We start from the raw sequence: 14,770 nt of genomic DNA on the forward strand, positions 1-14,770 counted from the left end.
ACTACAGGCATGCGCCACTATGCCCAGCTAATTTTTTTTTTATATAGATTTTTAGTTGGCCATATAATTTCTTTCTATTTTTTTTTTTTTTTAGTAGAGACGGGGTCTCGTTCTTGCTCAGGCTGGTCTTGAACTCCTGACCTCGAGCAATCCACCCGCCTTGGCCTCCCAGAGTGCTAGGATTACAGGCGTGAGCCACCGTGCCCGGCCTCTCATCACATTTTATTGGGAGAAAATTATATGCTACAATGATCTTCTCAATAAAGTGATCTTCCTACCCATAAAGACTATTATGGGTCTACTATATTTGATATTATGTGACTATAAATACATTAAAGGATTATGTTTTAAATGTTTTACCCAAAGTAAGAATTCACATAATCCATTATGGAATTATTAAAGAATCAGGGCTTTAAAGAAATGTAGCATCAATTATGAAGGTTGAAAAAAGAAACATGTTCCACTCTTCGTATTCCCAAGTCCAAATTAAAAACAAAAAAAAACGTTAAGAAAATTATAGGAGTTACTCAAAACCTATATATTAAATATCAATTCTTTAACTATTTAGGGCAGTAAAACTGGGTGACTATCATATATAAACAGGGCCTCTCTGCAGGATAAAATTTAAATGATACTTACAGAGGTATCATAATTTCCAGGTGGAGCAATGTAAGTCACAGTTCCTCTATTTCGTGGGGGCAACATGATTTTGTGTTTGATGAGTGAATTCTCATTGACAATTCCATAAATATCTCCACCAGTGATATGACTACCAACCTACAGAACAAAAGTATTTGCTGTTTAATGTTCAAATAAACATCAAGTAGACTCACTTCTGCTATAATTTAAATTTTCTGCCTCATTTATCAATATAATATATTAGTTCTATAATCCTACTAGTAGATTTAACGAAAAATTTAAACTATGCTTCTGTAGTATATTTTCATTTGGACTAAAGAGTACAAAAGTTCACCAAACATTCATTTCACATTCTTTCACCAACTTCAGAAATTCTTGGTTACACGGACATACCCGTAGGTTTTTGGAAGGTGTAAAATCCCATTTGATATCTCGGCTAAGAGCAGACACATTTACTCCTCTGGGGATGTAGATGCTTTGGGTCTGACTGCTGATATCCGACAAAGGTCTTTGAATACCATCAAAAATGGCTCCCATAATGCCAGGACCAAGCTCCACCGAGAGGGGTTTACCAGTGCGAAGTACAGGATCTCCAACAGACACACCAGCTAAAAACAGTAGCTGAGGAAAACTCATTCTGAAAGTTTAAAGGTACTATCAAAAGGAAATATCACAGTTTCATAGGGAAATGATATTCAAAAAGCTAAAATAGGGGTTTCCAAACTTTCCCTGTTCACAGCATCCTTAGCGTTTCAGTAATTTTTTCAGTGTCCCAAGACAAAAGATATATCTAACAATTCCATTTATTAAATAGTTATGTCCAAACAACTTAATACATATGTAAGTACTAACAACTGAGTAGTAATTTGAAAAAATAATATGTCTAAGTTGAAAAAAAAGATCAATTTCAGTCCTAAATAACCATAATTCTTATGAATGGGATGCATGTGCCTGTTGGGTACTGTGCAATTTTCTAACCCTGCAATCACATTGGAAACCTGTTCCCTATTGATTTTCATATGCCACTTGCTTTTTAGCTTGGCAACTGCCAAAACCTCAGCTTTGCAAAGATATGACATTATTGACAAAAATATAATGCAGCAAAATAATGAAACAGTTTATTATCTCAAGCTACTAGTTCATATGGTATCTGACAAGCTATGTAACATTCCTGTTTAAATCTCAAAAATTTAAAACATCCTGGGTACCATATGAGTTTGCTGCAGCTGCCCAGAGTGCCTCACCACACAGTTTGGGAACCACAGGGTTAAAAAATAGAAGCAAAATGCTCTCATTAATACACTGTTCAAATCTACTACTGAGGAATATCAGTCCTCTAAAAATAGTATTAGTACCTGGACAAAAACTTAAAATCTTAAGCATTAAGTAATTTATTTTCAAAAGGAAAAGAATAAAACCATACTGAATCCATTTTGTTCTCATATATGTGTAGATAAGAGTAAAATCAGTAAAACTTTTAATAAGAGTAATTTAGCAATATTTATCAAAATTAAAAATGGATAAGCCTTGACCTAGGAATCCAACTTCTATGAATTCACACTGTAGTTACACTGTAGCACTGTTTATAACATCAGAAGACTAGAAACAACCAAAATTTCTATCATTAAGGGATTGATAAATAAATATGCATTTTCATTTCCAGTATTTGATTATGACAATTTTCAAGACTATAATAAAGTTCAAACAATTTTATAGTGGATTCCTCATCTCTACTATCTAGATTCTACCATTAACATTTACCATATTTATCACATATCTATCCACCTTCTATAATGTATATATTTTTAAGTGTAAAGAGATGCAGAACAATGCATATAATATGCTATCCTGTAAAAAGGGAAGGAAAAATACATATTTGTATTTGTTCATATATGTAAATTAAAGAACCTGGAAGGTTACACAATAAAAGGAAGTGATAAAAGTGGAGGTGCACATGTGTATTTTAATAACTGGTCAGATACAAGATGACACAAGTAGAGAAGGTTATCACTATATACATTTTCATTTATTTTAAATCTTTAAACCATGTAAAAGATTAAATAAAAGGTAAAGATAACAACAGAAAAAAATCTTTTTGATTAGTCATGATTTCATAGCTACAAAGACTACAATTTTATTTAAATTGTTTCCGATGATTTTGCTTTAAATTAGCAAACAGTTCACCTACAGAGAGACTAGTTACCTGCAAGCATATGTTTTATTAAAAGAATGGCAAAAAAGTTGTACCAAATAAATCTTGATTAAATACCCAAAGAATCAATGGCAATCTTGAGAATCAATCTAAGTAAAAGATATTTTATACATGAGCCCCTAAAAAAAGTGATTCCTCTTCACAAGGCTTAATCCTTTATTTATTTTTCATAGAAAATTGAAAATAAATACTATGTTTAAAAGCCAAAATTATGATAACCAAATAGGAAAGATTTCCTAGTGCTAAAGCTATAATGTAACATGTCATTCAGTATTATTAATCAGAATAAAAATAAAGGGTGGTGACTTGATTTATTTATGGATTTGCTATTTTAAAGCAAAATCATTGGAGAATTTTAATCACACAACAAATCAATATTGTTATGTAGCTCATGTTTTCTTCTATAATATGTAGCCCTTTGAAGAAAAATTCCAATTGCTTCCCCCTAAAGTTTGTGAACTACTTAAACAGTAAGACCAATGAAAGTTCTGAAAATACTAACTTCTTAAAATAAGAGTACTAATTCCTAGTACTTTTCTCCCTTTCTTTAGTATACTGCTCTATAAACCAGGTTTCTTCACAACACCAGCATTTCATGCTTATAATAGCATTGGTTGTCACTGCTTCCACCTTTGGCTTAAATCCTTAAATTCTGACATATAGAAAGCGGCATGAAACTGAACCAAAAAAGGATACATGTTTCTTCATACACCTGAATAGTGGCCATATCACCTTCCAATCGAATAATCTCTCCAACCAACTCGCTGTGGCCCACTCTCACCAGCTCATACATGGCTGCGCCTGCCATGTCACAGGCTGTAACCACTGAAAGGAACAAAAGACTGTTTTGATAACTTAAGACTTGCGTGCTCTGTGAATAGTTAGATAATTAAAATAGCCAATAAACCCAGTAATATGCCTCTCTCATATACTCACAAGAAACATAAAAAAACCTACTAGGGAATATACTTATAGTTTCACATAAAGATGTATTTTTAGTAGATGATAAAAAGAGGTAAACAAAATAAATCTGTTAGGCTAAAGATTATTTATATAGTATACATGAAAACTATTTTTCAAATGTTTGTTCTATATGGCAAACTCTTACCTCGTAGCATTGAGGCATGTTCTGGGGGGTTGCTGTAATAAATACATGGTATGAAGGTTTTTGGAACAATAAAAAACTTTAAAACTAAAAATTGGAATAAGAGCTTCAGCTAGTAGTATGATAGAAAACGACACAATTATTAGCTTGCTGTGCTGTCACCATTTCCCTTGAGAGATAATAGCTAAAGTAACATCTTTACTTTCCAATAATTTATAAAACTCTTCTGGGACATGGACCCTTTTGAAGAACTAATGGTAGTTCTACCTAGAAAAACTCACATAAGCATCTACAAATTTTTTTCATAGACCTTAGGATGTTTATAATCGGTTACCACCACTGGTAAAGTCCTGAGTAAGAACCCCTATTTCTTATAAGCTCTGAACAAGAATGTGAACTTTTTTTTTTTTTTGAGACAGAGTCTCACTCTGTTGCCCTGAGTTCAGTGCTGTGGTGTCAGCCTCTCTCATAGCAACCTCAAACTGAAACTCCTGGACTCAAGTGATCCTCCTGCTTCAGCCTCCCAAGTAGCTGGGACTACAGATGCATGCCATGACACTCAATTAATTTTTTTATTTTTAGTAGAGATGGGGTCTCGCTCCTGCTCAGTATGGTCTCGAACTCCTGACCTCAAGAGATTCTCCCACCTTGGCCTCCCAGAGTGCTAGGATTACAGGCAAGAGCCACCACGCCCAGCCTCTGAACTTATTATTTTGGACCATGTTGTCAAGTAAGCAAAAATTACTTTTCCGGGCGGGGCGAGGTGGCTCACGCCTATAATCCTAGCACTCTGGGAGGCTGAGGCGGGTGGATCGCTTGAGCTCAGGAGTTCGAGACCAGCCTGAGCAAGAGCGAGACCCCGTCTCTACTAAAATTAGAAAGAAATTATCTGGCCAACTAAAATATATATATAGAAAAAATTAGCCAGGCATGATGGCGCATGTCTGTAGTCCCAGCTACTCGGGAGGCTGAGGCAGGAGGATCGCTTAAGCCCAGGAGTTTGAGGTTGCTGTGAGTTAGGCTGACGCCACGGCACTCACTCTAGCCCGGGCAACAAAGCGAGACTCTGTCTCAAAAAAAAAAAAAAATTACTTTTCCAGCAGGGAGGGAAGGTCAGCACATTTTTAGATATGTATAAGAATAAATCCATTTTTAATATTTAGCTTTCTGATACAACTGATTAGAACTATGTAATGGGCAATATTTCAGTTGAAACTGTTAAAGTATTAATATTTAATTAATTGGTGTTAGAACAATGAAGATTTATTCATTCCATATTTACCTCTACACCTACTATTTAAGAATAAGATGCACTGAAAATACCAGAAATTGTGAAATTTTAAAAATCACATTTCATAAGCCAAAAAGAATGCCATTTCTCTACTATCTAAGTACTTAAGAATTAAAACTTTCTTCCAGGAGCAGTTTACTACATATTTTCGCAGAATACTTTTACCTAAACCTTTGTTCTTTTGCCTTTTCTCTAAACGTTGTTGGGTCTAGCCTGTTTGTCTTAAAGACCAGTATAATCATTGAGGGGATAACTGTTTCTCTATATGGCAAAAGAGGTTGAAAATAGTGAAATGTGTAATTTTTAAATTACTTGTCAGTCAATTTAAGCTCAAATACCAAGTTCTTGAAGAGAAAAAAGAGGAACAATGACTGACAAATTTCATTTACATAAACACACAAAAAAGTGTTATCACCTCCGCTGTAATTAGAACAAGAAAAAGCCTATATTAGCCAGGTGTGATGGTGCACGCCTATAGTCCCAGCTACTTGGTAAGCTGAGGCAGGAGAATCACTTGAGCTCAGGAGTTTGAGGTTGCTGTGAGCTAGGCTGATAATGACACAGCACTCTAGCCTGGCTGACAGAGTGAGACTCTGTCTCAAAAACAAAACAAACAAACAAACAAACGAACAAAAAAAAGACTATAGCATGATGTTTACTAAAAGACATTAGAAAAAATGAACTCGTATGGCACTAGGGATAGCAGGCTTTACTTAGGGAAACTACGAACCACATATTGCAATGGGAGTGTTAAATAATAAAATGAATACTGGAATGAGATTTATTATTTAAAAAGCAGTACTTCAAGTTTTGGCAAAATGGACATAGAGTTTAAAACTGCTTTCCATTATAAGTATTAGGTCATAAAACTTCTTTCCCACAGGTAGCTAGTTATATGATACCTGAAATAACCACTCAAAAGATTTATAAATGCAAAGGGTAAAAGTTGATATTGCTGAGAAATGCTCTGAAGACAATTATTAAACTTCAAAGCAAATTAATAGATATTTACTGAATGCCTATTATATGCAAGGTATTACATATTAAGCTATAAACTTCACAGATTTTTTTTACGCCAAATTTAATAAAAAAAGTAAGATATATAAGTGAAACTCTGAACACTGGTTATACATTTACATAACAGACAAATATAAAAAGGACATTACAAAGCAGCACCTCAGTAATTATCAAGTTTAGATAATCAATGCTAGATAAGCCCTTATGATAGAGATATGATTTCAGTCTTCCAGCCACTGTTAAGATCTTTTAAGGACAATGGAATTTATGTAGGTAAACAGAAACCTGTGTATTTCTACCGAAAATACTTTGAAAAGATTTTAATCACAGTTAGGAATCCTTACTCTTTTTTTTTTTTTTTTAGAGGCGACGTTGTCCACAGTGGCTATTCACAGGTGTGATTATAGTGTAACACAGTCTTGAACTCCTGGGCTCAAAGGATCTGGGCTCAAGCTTGCCTCAGCCTCCCGAGTAGCTGGGACTACAGGCATGCTCCACCATGCCCAGCTTGGGAATCCTTACGCTTGAGATTATTATGAACTACTTACCAGGTCCTGAGACTCCATGCACATAACCAAATGTGCTTTCTTTATCTTCATCAAGTATTTTGGGTAGCTTGGAAAAATCCATCATGTTAATTTACCTATAGTTAAAAAAAATTAAGTTAAGATTACAAGCTCTAAAGCAAAAGAACCAATAGAGGTGGTCAACTCTCATCTTTGGTGTATTCTTAGTTATTACACCCTTCAAAGTAAAGTATAATATAAAATTCTTAAAATTTAAATTACCTCATCCCTGGATGCACTGATTATATATTATAACTGAATTATATCTCTATATTCAGTCAATTCCCAAGGTATTTCATAGGAAAGACCAAAGAGTATAATAAAAAACCATCTAGTCTTTCCAGTGACTCATCCAGTCCTCCAATACCCTCCCTCTCCCCAATTATCTCTGACTTCCTCTCCAACTACTCTTGCTCTTAATCATTCTGTAAATACAAACTGAACTCTGCCATTTCTCAAAACCACAGGCACATTCTACTTTAGGGCCTTTGTATAAGTTGTTCCCTCTTCTGGGAGTGCTCTTCTCCCAGGTATCTGCTTCTATACCTTTTTCAGGTCTTTACTCAACTGTCACCTCCTCCATGAGGCTTCTCAGCCCATGTATTTAAAATTGTAACATCCTCCCTCCTTCTCTGCTTTATATTTCACCATACCACTTTTCACAATGTAACAAATTATACATTTTACATTTTGGAAGTTTTAATTTATTATCTATCTTTAAAATTACCTGGGAGGGATTTTACTTTTTTCCTTTGTCTACAACACAAAACGGTTTTAGAAATTGAGTTCAACCTCTTACTTTATAGAAAATTGGTGACAGATCCCAAAGTAAAAAGCTTACTTTTGACTGCTGGTCTAACTTAATAATTATTGATGATTTAATAAGGGAGATGAAATACATACACATATAAAAAGTTAAACATCCCCAAAAAACTATAAAGGAAAATTCATAGATCAATAAGTGATAAAGTACCAATATACACTTATGTAAAGTTCAAAGATGAGAATATTTAGGGAAGGCATTTTGAAGGTGAGGTAGAATTTGCATAAACTAGGAAAGGAAAGGTAGCAAAGGCATTCCAGGTAGGGCAATAACAGAAGAATGGAGATAAAACATTCATGAATAGTGAACAGACCAGCCTGACTGGTATAAAAGGTTTATATTGTGCAACAGTGTGAAGTAAGAATGCAAAGGTAAAAAGCTCTAATTTGTGGGTCTGGAGCTGAATGCCAAGAAAACAAGTGAACTTCAGCCTACAGCAAAAAGAAATTACTTAAGATTGAGGGAGAACTGTTAGGAGGAGAATGGTGTTCAGTTATTCTAATAGATCAAAGTGGGGGACAGAATGCAGACAGGATGAGAAGCTGAAAAAGCTCTGAAAATAGGTAAGGCTTGAATGTCAATGGAATTAAATTAATTTTTAAAAATTATTATTTTTGTTTTTAAGAGACAGGGTCTCACTCTGTCATCCAAGCTGGAATGCACTGGTGTCATAATAACTCACTGCAACTTTGAACTCCTAGGCTCAAGCGATCCTCTTGCCTCACCCTCCTAGCCAGGACTACAGGCAAATGCCACCATACCTGGCTAATTAAAAAAAAAAAAAATTCCCCCCCCCTTTTTTTTTTACAGATGGGGTCTCAGTATGTTGTCCAGGCTGGTCTCAAACGTCCAGCCTCAAGTGATCCTCCTGTCTCAGTCTCCTGAATAGCTAGGACTACAGGTGACTACCACTGCACTCAGCTTTGGAAAGTAAGTTTTGAGGCTGAGTTAAGTACAGTTGAATCCAGATAGAAAGAACACAGAGAGAGAAGAAAACCAAACCCTGAGCTTTGGTGATTAACTGAGGCAGTGGTGAGGGGTGTTCTCAATTCTTTCTAAAGCCTTTAAAGGATCACCATATATTCCATGAAACACGAATTGTAATCCATTAGCCAAGATATTAAAGAATTGGGGAGGGGATAGTAACAATTAAGTAATTAACAGTGATGTTCTGATTTAATTCACTTAGTCCTATAGGAATAATCAAATAAGACCAGAGAGTTGGCTGGTGCGGTGGCTCACGCCTGTAATCCTAGCACTCTGGGAGGCCGGGGTGGGTGGATCGTTTGAGCTCAGGAGTTCGAGACCAGCCTGAGCATGAGTGAGACCCCATCTCCACTAAAAAAAAAATAGAAAGCAATTAGCTGGACAACTAAAAATATATAGAAAAAAATTAGCCAGGCATGGTGGCGCATGCCTGTAGTCCCACCCACTCGGGAGGCTGAGGCAGGAGGATCCTTTGAACCCAGGAGTTTGAGGTTGCTGTGAGCTAGGCTGACGCCACGGCACTCTAGCCCGGGCAACAGAGTGAGACTCTGTCTCAAAAAAAAAAAAGACCAGAGAGTCTTTAAATAATCTCATAACCTTAAAACTGAAAATTATTGCCTAAGATGTCCCAAGGTATATATATTTAATGTTCCATATAGTACAATGATAAAAATATATAAATTGTCACAAAACCCATACTCAAGACCACACTCCAAACTCAGTAAAATTCCCTGCCAGGGAATGTGCTGCTGGCCAACTAATAAAGACCCACTAAATTTCAATCAGTCTTTCGTAGTTAACTTTCTCACTCTAGTCTATAACAATGGATGTTAGACAAGGCTAACAGGGAGAACTGAGTAATTAGAAAAATAGGCAAACTATGGAGACAGTAAAAAGATCAGTGGTTACCAAAGGTTATGGGGAGAGATGAATAGGCAGAGCAGAGGATTTTGGGGGCAGTGGAACTGTATGATACCGTATGGTACACATATGTTATTAAACATTTGCCCAAAACGAATGCACAGGAACCCTAATGTAAACTATGGACTGTGGATCATAATGATGTGTCAATGTAGGGCTCATTAATTGTAACAAATGTACCACATGTTGGGCACTGTTGATAAAGGAGGAGGAGCTACTATGTAGGTGTTGTGGTGGGAGGGGTTTATGGGAAAATCTCGATATCTTCTGTTCAACGTTGCTGTGAACCTGCTCTAAAAAATAAAGTCTATTTAAAAAAAAAGAAAAAAGAAACAGCCAAGAATGAAACCAAAGATTAAAACCATACAGAGATATAAGAGGCCTTACAAGTGAGCAGAATATGATCAGAGGGGAAATAAAAGTACCGAGAATAAAGATTATTATTGGCAGATTGTTAGTTTGCTGATAAAGATGAAGGTAGGGTACAAGTAATTGGAAATAATGGAATTGAATTACGAAGCAAAAAATAAACCAGATACTATAGTCATCAATGTCAATAAAGGAAAAGATTTTGGTGTCCTTAGTAGGAAAATCAAATTGGAAGTAGGGCAGTGAGGGGAGAAAGTGAAAAAAAGAGGAAATTGGTTTATTAAGATTTTTGGATTCCTAAAGATGTAGTAGAAGAGACCACTGAGTAAGAGCAGGTCTGGGACTGCAAAAGACTGGAATATAAAAAGACAGAAAAAGATTTTTTAGAAAATACTAGACAATAGGGGAAAAAAGAAAATTTAAAGACAAACATATTGAGTTGGAAAATGGATTGGGCAAAGTTTTCAAAGAAGTAGTGAACAAGCAAAAGAGGTCAAATTTCAGTCTTCAGAAAATCAAAGATTTTCAAAGTCAGAGGAGAACTTGATAATCATATCGTTTAACTTCCTCCCCAAATATATATTATTTCCTCTTTAGCATTCATGATACATGGTCATCTGCCATTAATGTGGAAACTGCATGAGATCTTGAGTCAGTAGACTTGAATCACATTCTGGTTCTACTAATGACATGCTGCAAATCAAAATCTCTTAATATCTTCATTTGAAAAACAGGAATAATGCTACCACCTACCCCAGAGCTGTGATTAAAGTACAAATTTGTTTAAATGTTCCCTGTGAAATGTAAAATGCTTATAAAAATTTCATCAGTAATACTACTATTTGAACAGGCCCTCAGTTTTGGAAAAAGCCACTCTAAGAAATCTCCTCTCACAGAGTTCTATCTTGTATCCAACCTAAATTTACTCCCCTATAACTTCTTATCCTCTGGCCCTGTTTCTTCCAACTACTATGGTCACACAGAGTATGTATGTTTCCTCACCAAGCAAATTCTCTTTAGTGCCTTCAACCATTCCTCAAAGGATAATCTTTTTCAGACCCCTCACTCATGAGGCTACCCTTTTGTACAAGTATTTCATGATGTCAACATGTTTTTTAAAATGGTGCAAATGAAATGAAAACAATATTCTAGATGTTGTATGACTCAGCACTGAAGAGTACTACTTCATCTATTCTGAATGCTTTTTTTATTGAGAGACAGTATCAAGGCTTTGAGCCAGACAGATTGAGTTTGAATTTGTGTGTCCTTGAGCAAATCAAATTATTTTATCCTTTTCACCTTCAGTTTCATCTGTAAAATCTAATGGGGTTGTTGTAAGGCATCTAACAGAAAAGTAATACTAATTTTATTTTGTTAATGCAAGCAAAGATTGCCTAATTTCTAAAAAGTGTCTAATGTATTCTTATCTTCTTGTTATCTGAACCAAATCTAGTCACTTAGTTTTTTCCCTAGCAATTATGTATATTTTACTGTAACTTTATTTTCTAAAAGCAAATAGATTTTAAAGCATCGATGACGTGCCAGCTGCACAACAGAATCTAACCTAGACTTGGGCAGGATGGGAATGACTTTAGAGGAGGTTAAGATAAGACTTCAAGGAGGTATTAGAGTATATAGTAAAGTTTCCCTACAGATGGCTGAAATCTCCTGGGGTTCATGAAGGTGTTCTAGAAAGTTCATGAGGCAACAATGGTGTCTGTTCTGATTTCTTATAAATATTTACATACGTTCCTTTTAAAACTGAATAAATAGTGAATGCCTCCAAATGTATGAGCAATGATTAGTGGAAATCAATTGGGTTTGTTCATGATTCAGCTATCTTGTGGGTTTATTAGTCAGCTGGATAATCCTAGCCACCATGGGAATTTTGATGATTCTATAGTTTTCAACTTTTTAATTCTTATGCCTATATTATTTAATTTATGCCAAAGACAGCAGGCATTAGGAACAGTGACATCAAACTAATAAGAGAACCGAGAGACTAAGTAATAAGTCTACAAATATACCTAGAGATGATTTATCAGATTCATAAATTTGCACTCATCTGATTAATATTCTTATATGGCAAGCCAAGATTATTAATACTTTTTAAAAAGTAATTATGGACTCTTAAGAGTCTATTTAATTTCTAAAGTACTATTTTCTGATAAGAGTTGGAAAATGTTTTCCTAGGTTCAGAAGTTTCACGCTCCAATCTCTTGACAGTTAAACACTGCAAGAAACTTCGAGGATTGGCATCAGGCCCCCTAGGGCACTAAAACTTTAACTTCCACAGCACCAATACAAGGGTTTCTATTATACTTCTCAAGCTTCTCCACCAAAGCATCCCAACTGCAGAAAAAAATTAAATACCAAAGTGAATAGGTAACCTCTCCTCCACACCCCACCATCACTCTAGAATCTGGACGAGGAATAGGATCCTACAGCAATAAACAGGGAAATTTCTTCATATGCTCTTGCTTATTCTTTTAAATCCAAAGAAGTTTTACACTCTACTCCATCACATATAATATCTGTTTTATAAGAAAAAGATGAAAGTGCTTCCTCTCCACAAATAAAATAAAAATTTTTCATCAGGTAGACATGTTATACTAACTTGACAACTGAATAGGGCTAAGCATATAGCAGTTTGATAATCATGGTCATATAACATACTAATGTGTTAACTTCCTTATCATCTATGAAAATACAAAAAACACTTCACTAATATCTTATGCCTCACTATTAAAAGCTTATCTCTCTAGGTAAAAAAGTATAGGCCTTTAAAAATGTTAAGAAAATAACCTCCTAAAACACTGACTTTCAACAAGCAAATTATGTTGCAAATTAGATTATACTGAAGTTAATCTTACCCTAAATCTACATGATATAAGGTCCAAACTAGGATATGATTTAATGCTACATAAAATAACTTCATATACTATTTAATAACTCCTTCCTAAGACAATGTACAGCTATTTTTGTCCTTATCATTTAAAAAATAAAAGCATGAATACCTACTATATGCTTTCATGAAAACACTGTGGTATACACAGCTGCACTCATGGAAAAATCAACTCAGTGATTATATAAAAATTTTGCCTTTAGCTGAGCTAATTACCTTGTTTAAGAATAAAAAGTAAATGCAATTGCCAACTAAGATTCCTTTAGCCATAAATTATAGAGTTTTTTACCCCCATATTTGTGAAAGATTTATAAAAAACAAAACCCTTGCTACAGAAGGGGAAAAATCCAGAAAGAAGACAGCATAAGGAACCATCTGAGCTAGTGAGTCATCAGTCTCTCCTCCACAGGCACTGCAGAACACTGCAGTAGCAAATAACACTAGAGGACAAAAAAATTTTTTCCTTCCATTTTATAAGGTCCACTCCAAATTGCTGGTTAATACACCTGGTAGTTTCACTATTCCAGAAATAATTCTTTTTACTACCAGAGTCTTAGATGATATGGCTGTTGGGAGTGACGAGGTGGTGATATAAAAGCTAAATACTGAGGTTCCAAGGCAGTAAGTATTTACATACAAAATCCTGGTGTACTTCATTGATAATTATTATTTTAGTGTTAACACTTGAAAAAAAGCACATTGTATCTGATTAAAGACTATCTTAGGAAATCACAGATTTTTTAAAAGATGAAGAATCATCTTGTAGATTATAATCAATACTTAATATATTCATGCTTGGTCAAAAAGTCATAGAATAAGTACAATTCCAGTTGATAACATTATCTTATTATATTTATAGAGCATAGTACTAGTATACTACAGTGGAGTACTAGGCAAAATCTGTTGAGGAGCTTCTGGGAATAAATTCTTTGCTCTTAAAAGATACAGGCTATGAGAAACAACACTCTTTCTCTCTTGGGATTTGGTCATCTGCATGGGAAGCCTGGAACTGTGGCAGCCATCTTGGGACCTTGGGGGTAGCTAATTTAGGCAGTCAGGCCACTCTGCTAAGTATGACAAAATAGAAAGAAAGCATCTGGTCCTTGTTGCTTTTATTCCACTGAATTACCCAACATTACAAGAAAAAAAGAGTTTCAAGTATAAATATTTTTATATTCATATATATTTCATAGTGCTATTTATTTTTAAATGAATAGACCAAAAGGTTAAGAATAAAGGCAAACATAAGGTCATTAGTGAAACAGTTCATAAAAATTACTGAGGTAGGCTACAAGAATATGTGCAAGCTAAAGTGGAAATCAAAGAGTGGAGAAGTACAGCAAAATTCCAGATAGCAAACTGGACTAACAAAATCAGGGAAAATTTGTTCCTATTGGAACAAAACTTTTTGAGGATACAAACACCCTTCTGTTTCAACCTTATATCAAAACAAAGGCATTCCTGAAAAAGAAATAATGAAGATAAAACCTAGGGTGGACACTTAAGCTGGGAATGGAATTAAAATTTTTATCAGCTAAATATGCTTAAGGTTTGTTGACAAGCTTGTCCATAAACAATTTTTATAGCATTTTTACAAACAGTCTTAGATTTTTTTTCCCTTCAAGTTTTTATAAATAAAATTGTGCAATATGAAGTGTGAAAATCCAAAGTTTTAAAGAAAGTAATAAAATATTGTATTTAGTGTATAAATTCCATAGTATCAATTTATGGGCTAGAAAACTATGATCAATGGTAAAACAACAGTTTTATATGAACAGATTAAAGTACCCCTGCCCTCAAGGAGCACATTTACCACTTTCATACTCCCTCCCCTCCACAAAGCAGTAACTCTATAAAACATTCTGAAATTAAAAACAGATACTATCAACTATTATTTGTTATGTACATCTTACACTCCAAGCATAATGTTTAAAA

At 34.7% G+C, this 14,770-nt stretch overlaps 1 protein-coding gene across 2 annotated transcripts in view; it reads right to left on the reverse strand.

The window, feature by feature from the left end:
* ATP6V1A (ATPase H+ transporting V1 subunit A) overlaps positions 1-14,770 on the reverse strand; it is a 54,127-nt gene that overhangs the window by 22,340 nt on the left and 17,017 nt on the right. For both annotated transcript variants that reach the window (XM_045540249.1, XM_045540251.1), the window contains 4 exons: positions 6,813-6,907; positions 3,548-3,676; positions 1,033-1,247; positions 640-777 (listed from right to left, as the gene is read on the reverse strand). In XM_045540249.1, coding sequence (XP_045396205.1) covers positions 640-777; positions 1,033-1,247; positions 3,548-3,676; positions 6,813-6,897 — 567 coding nt within the window. In that variant the 5' untranslated portion in view covers positions 6,898-6,907. The remainder of the gene's footprint in view (positions 1-639; positions 778-1,032; positions 1,248-3,547; positions 3,677-6,812; positions 6,908-14,770) is intronic.

The sequence above is a fragment of the Lemur catta genome, chromosome 1 (assembly GCF_020740605.2).
Source record: "Lemur catta isolate mLemCat1 chromosome 1, mLemCat1.pri, whole genome shotgun sequence".
NCBI classification, from domain to species: Eukaryota; Metazoa; Chordata; class Mammalia; order Primates; family Lemuridae; genus Lemur; species Lemur catta.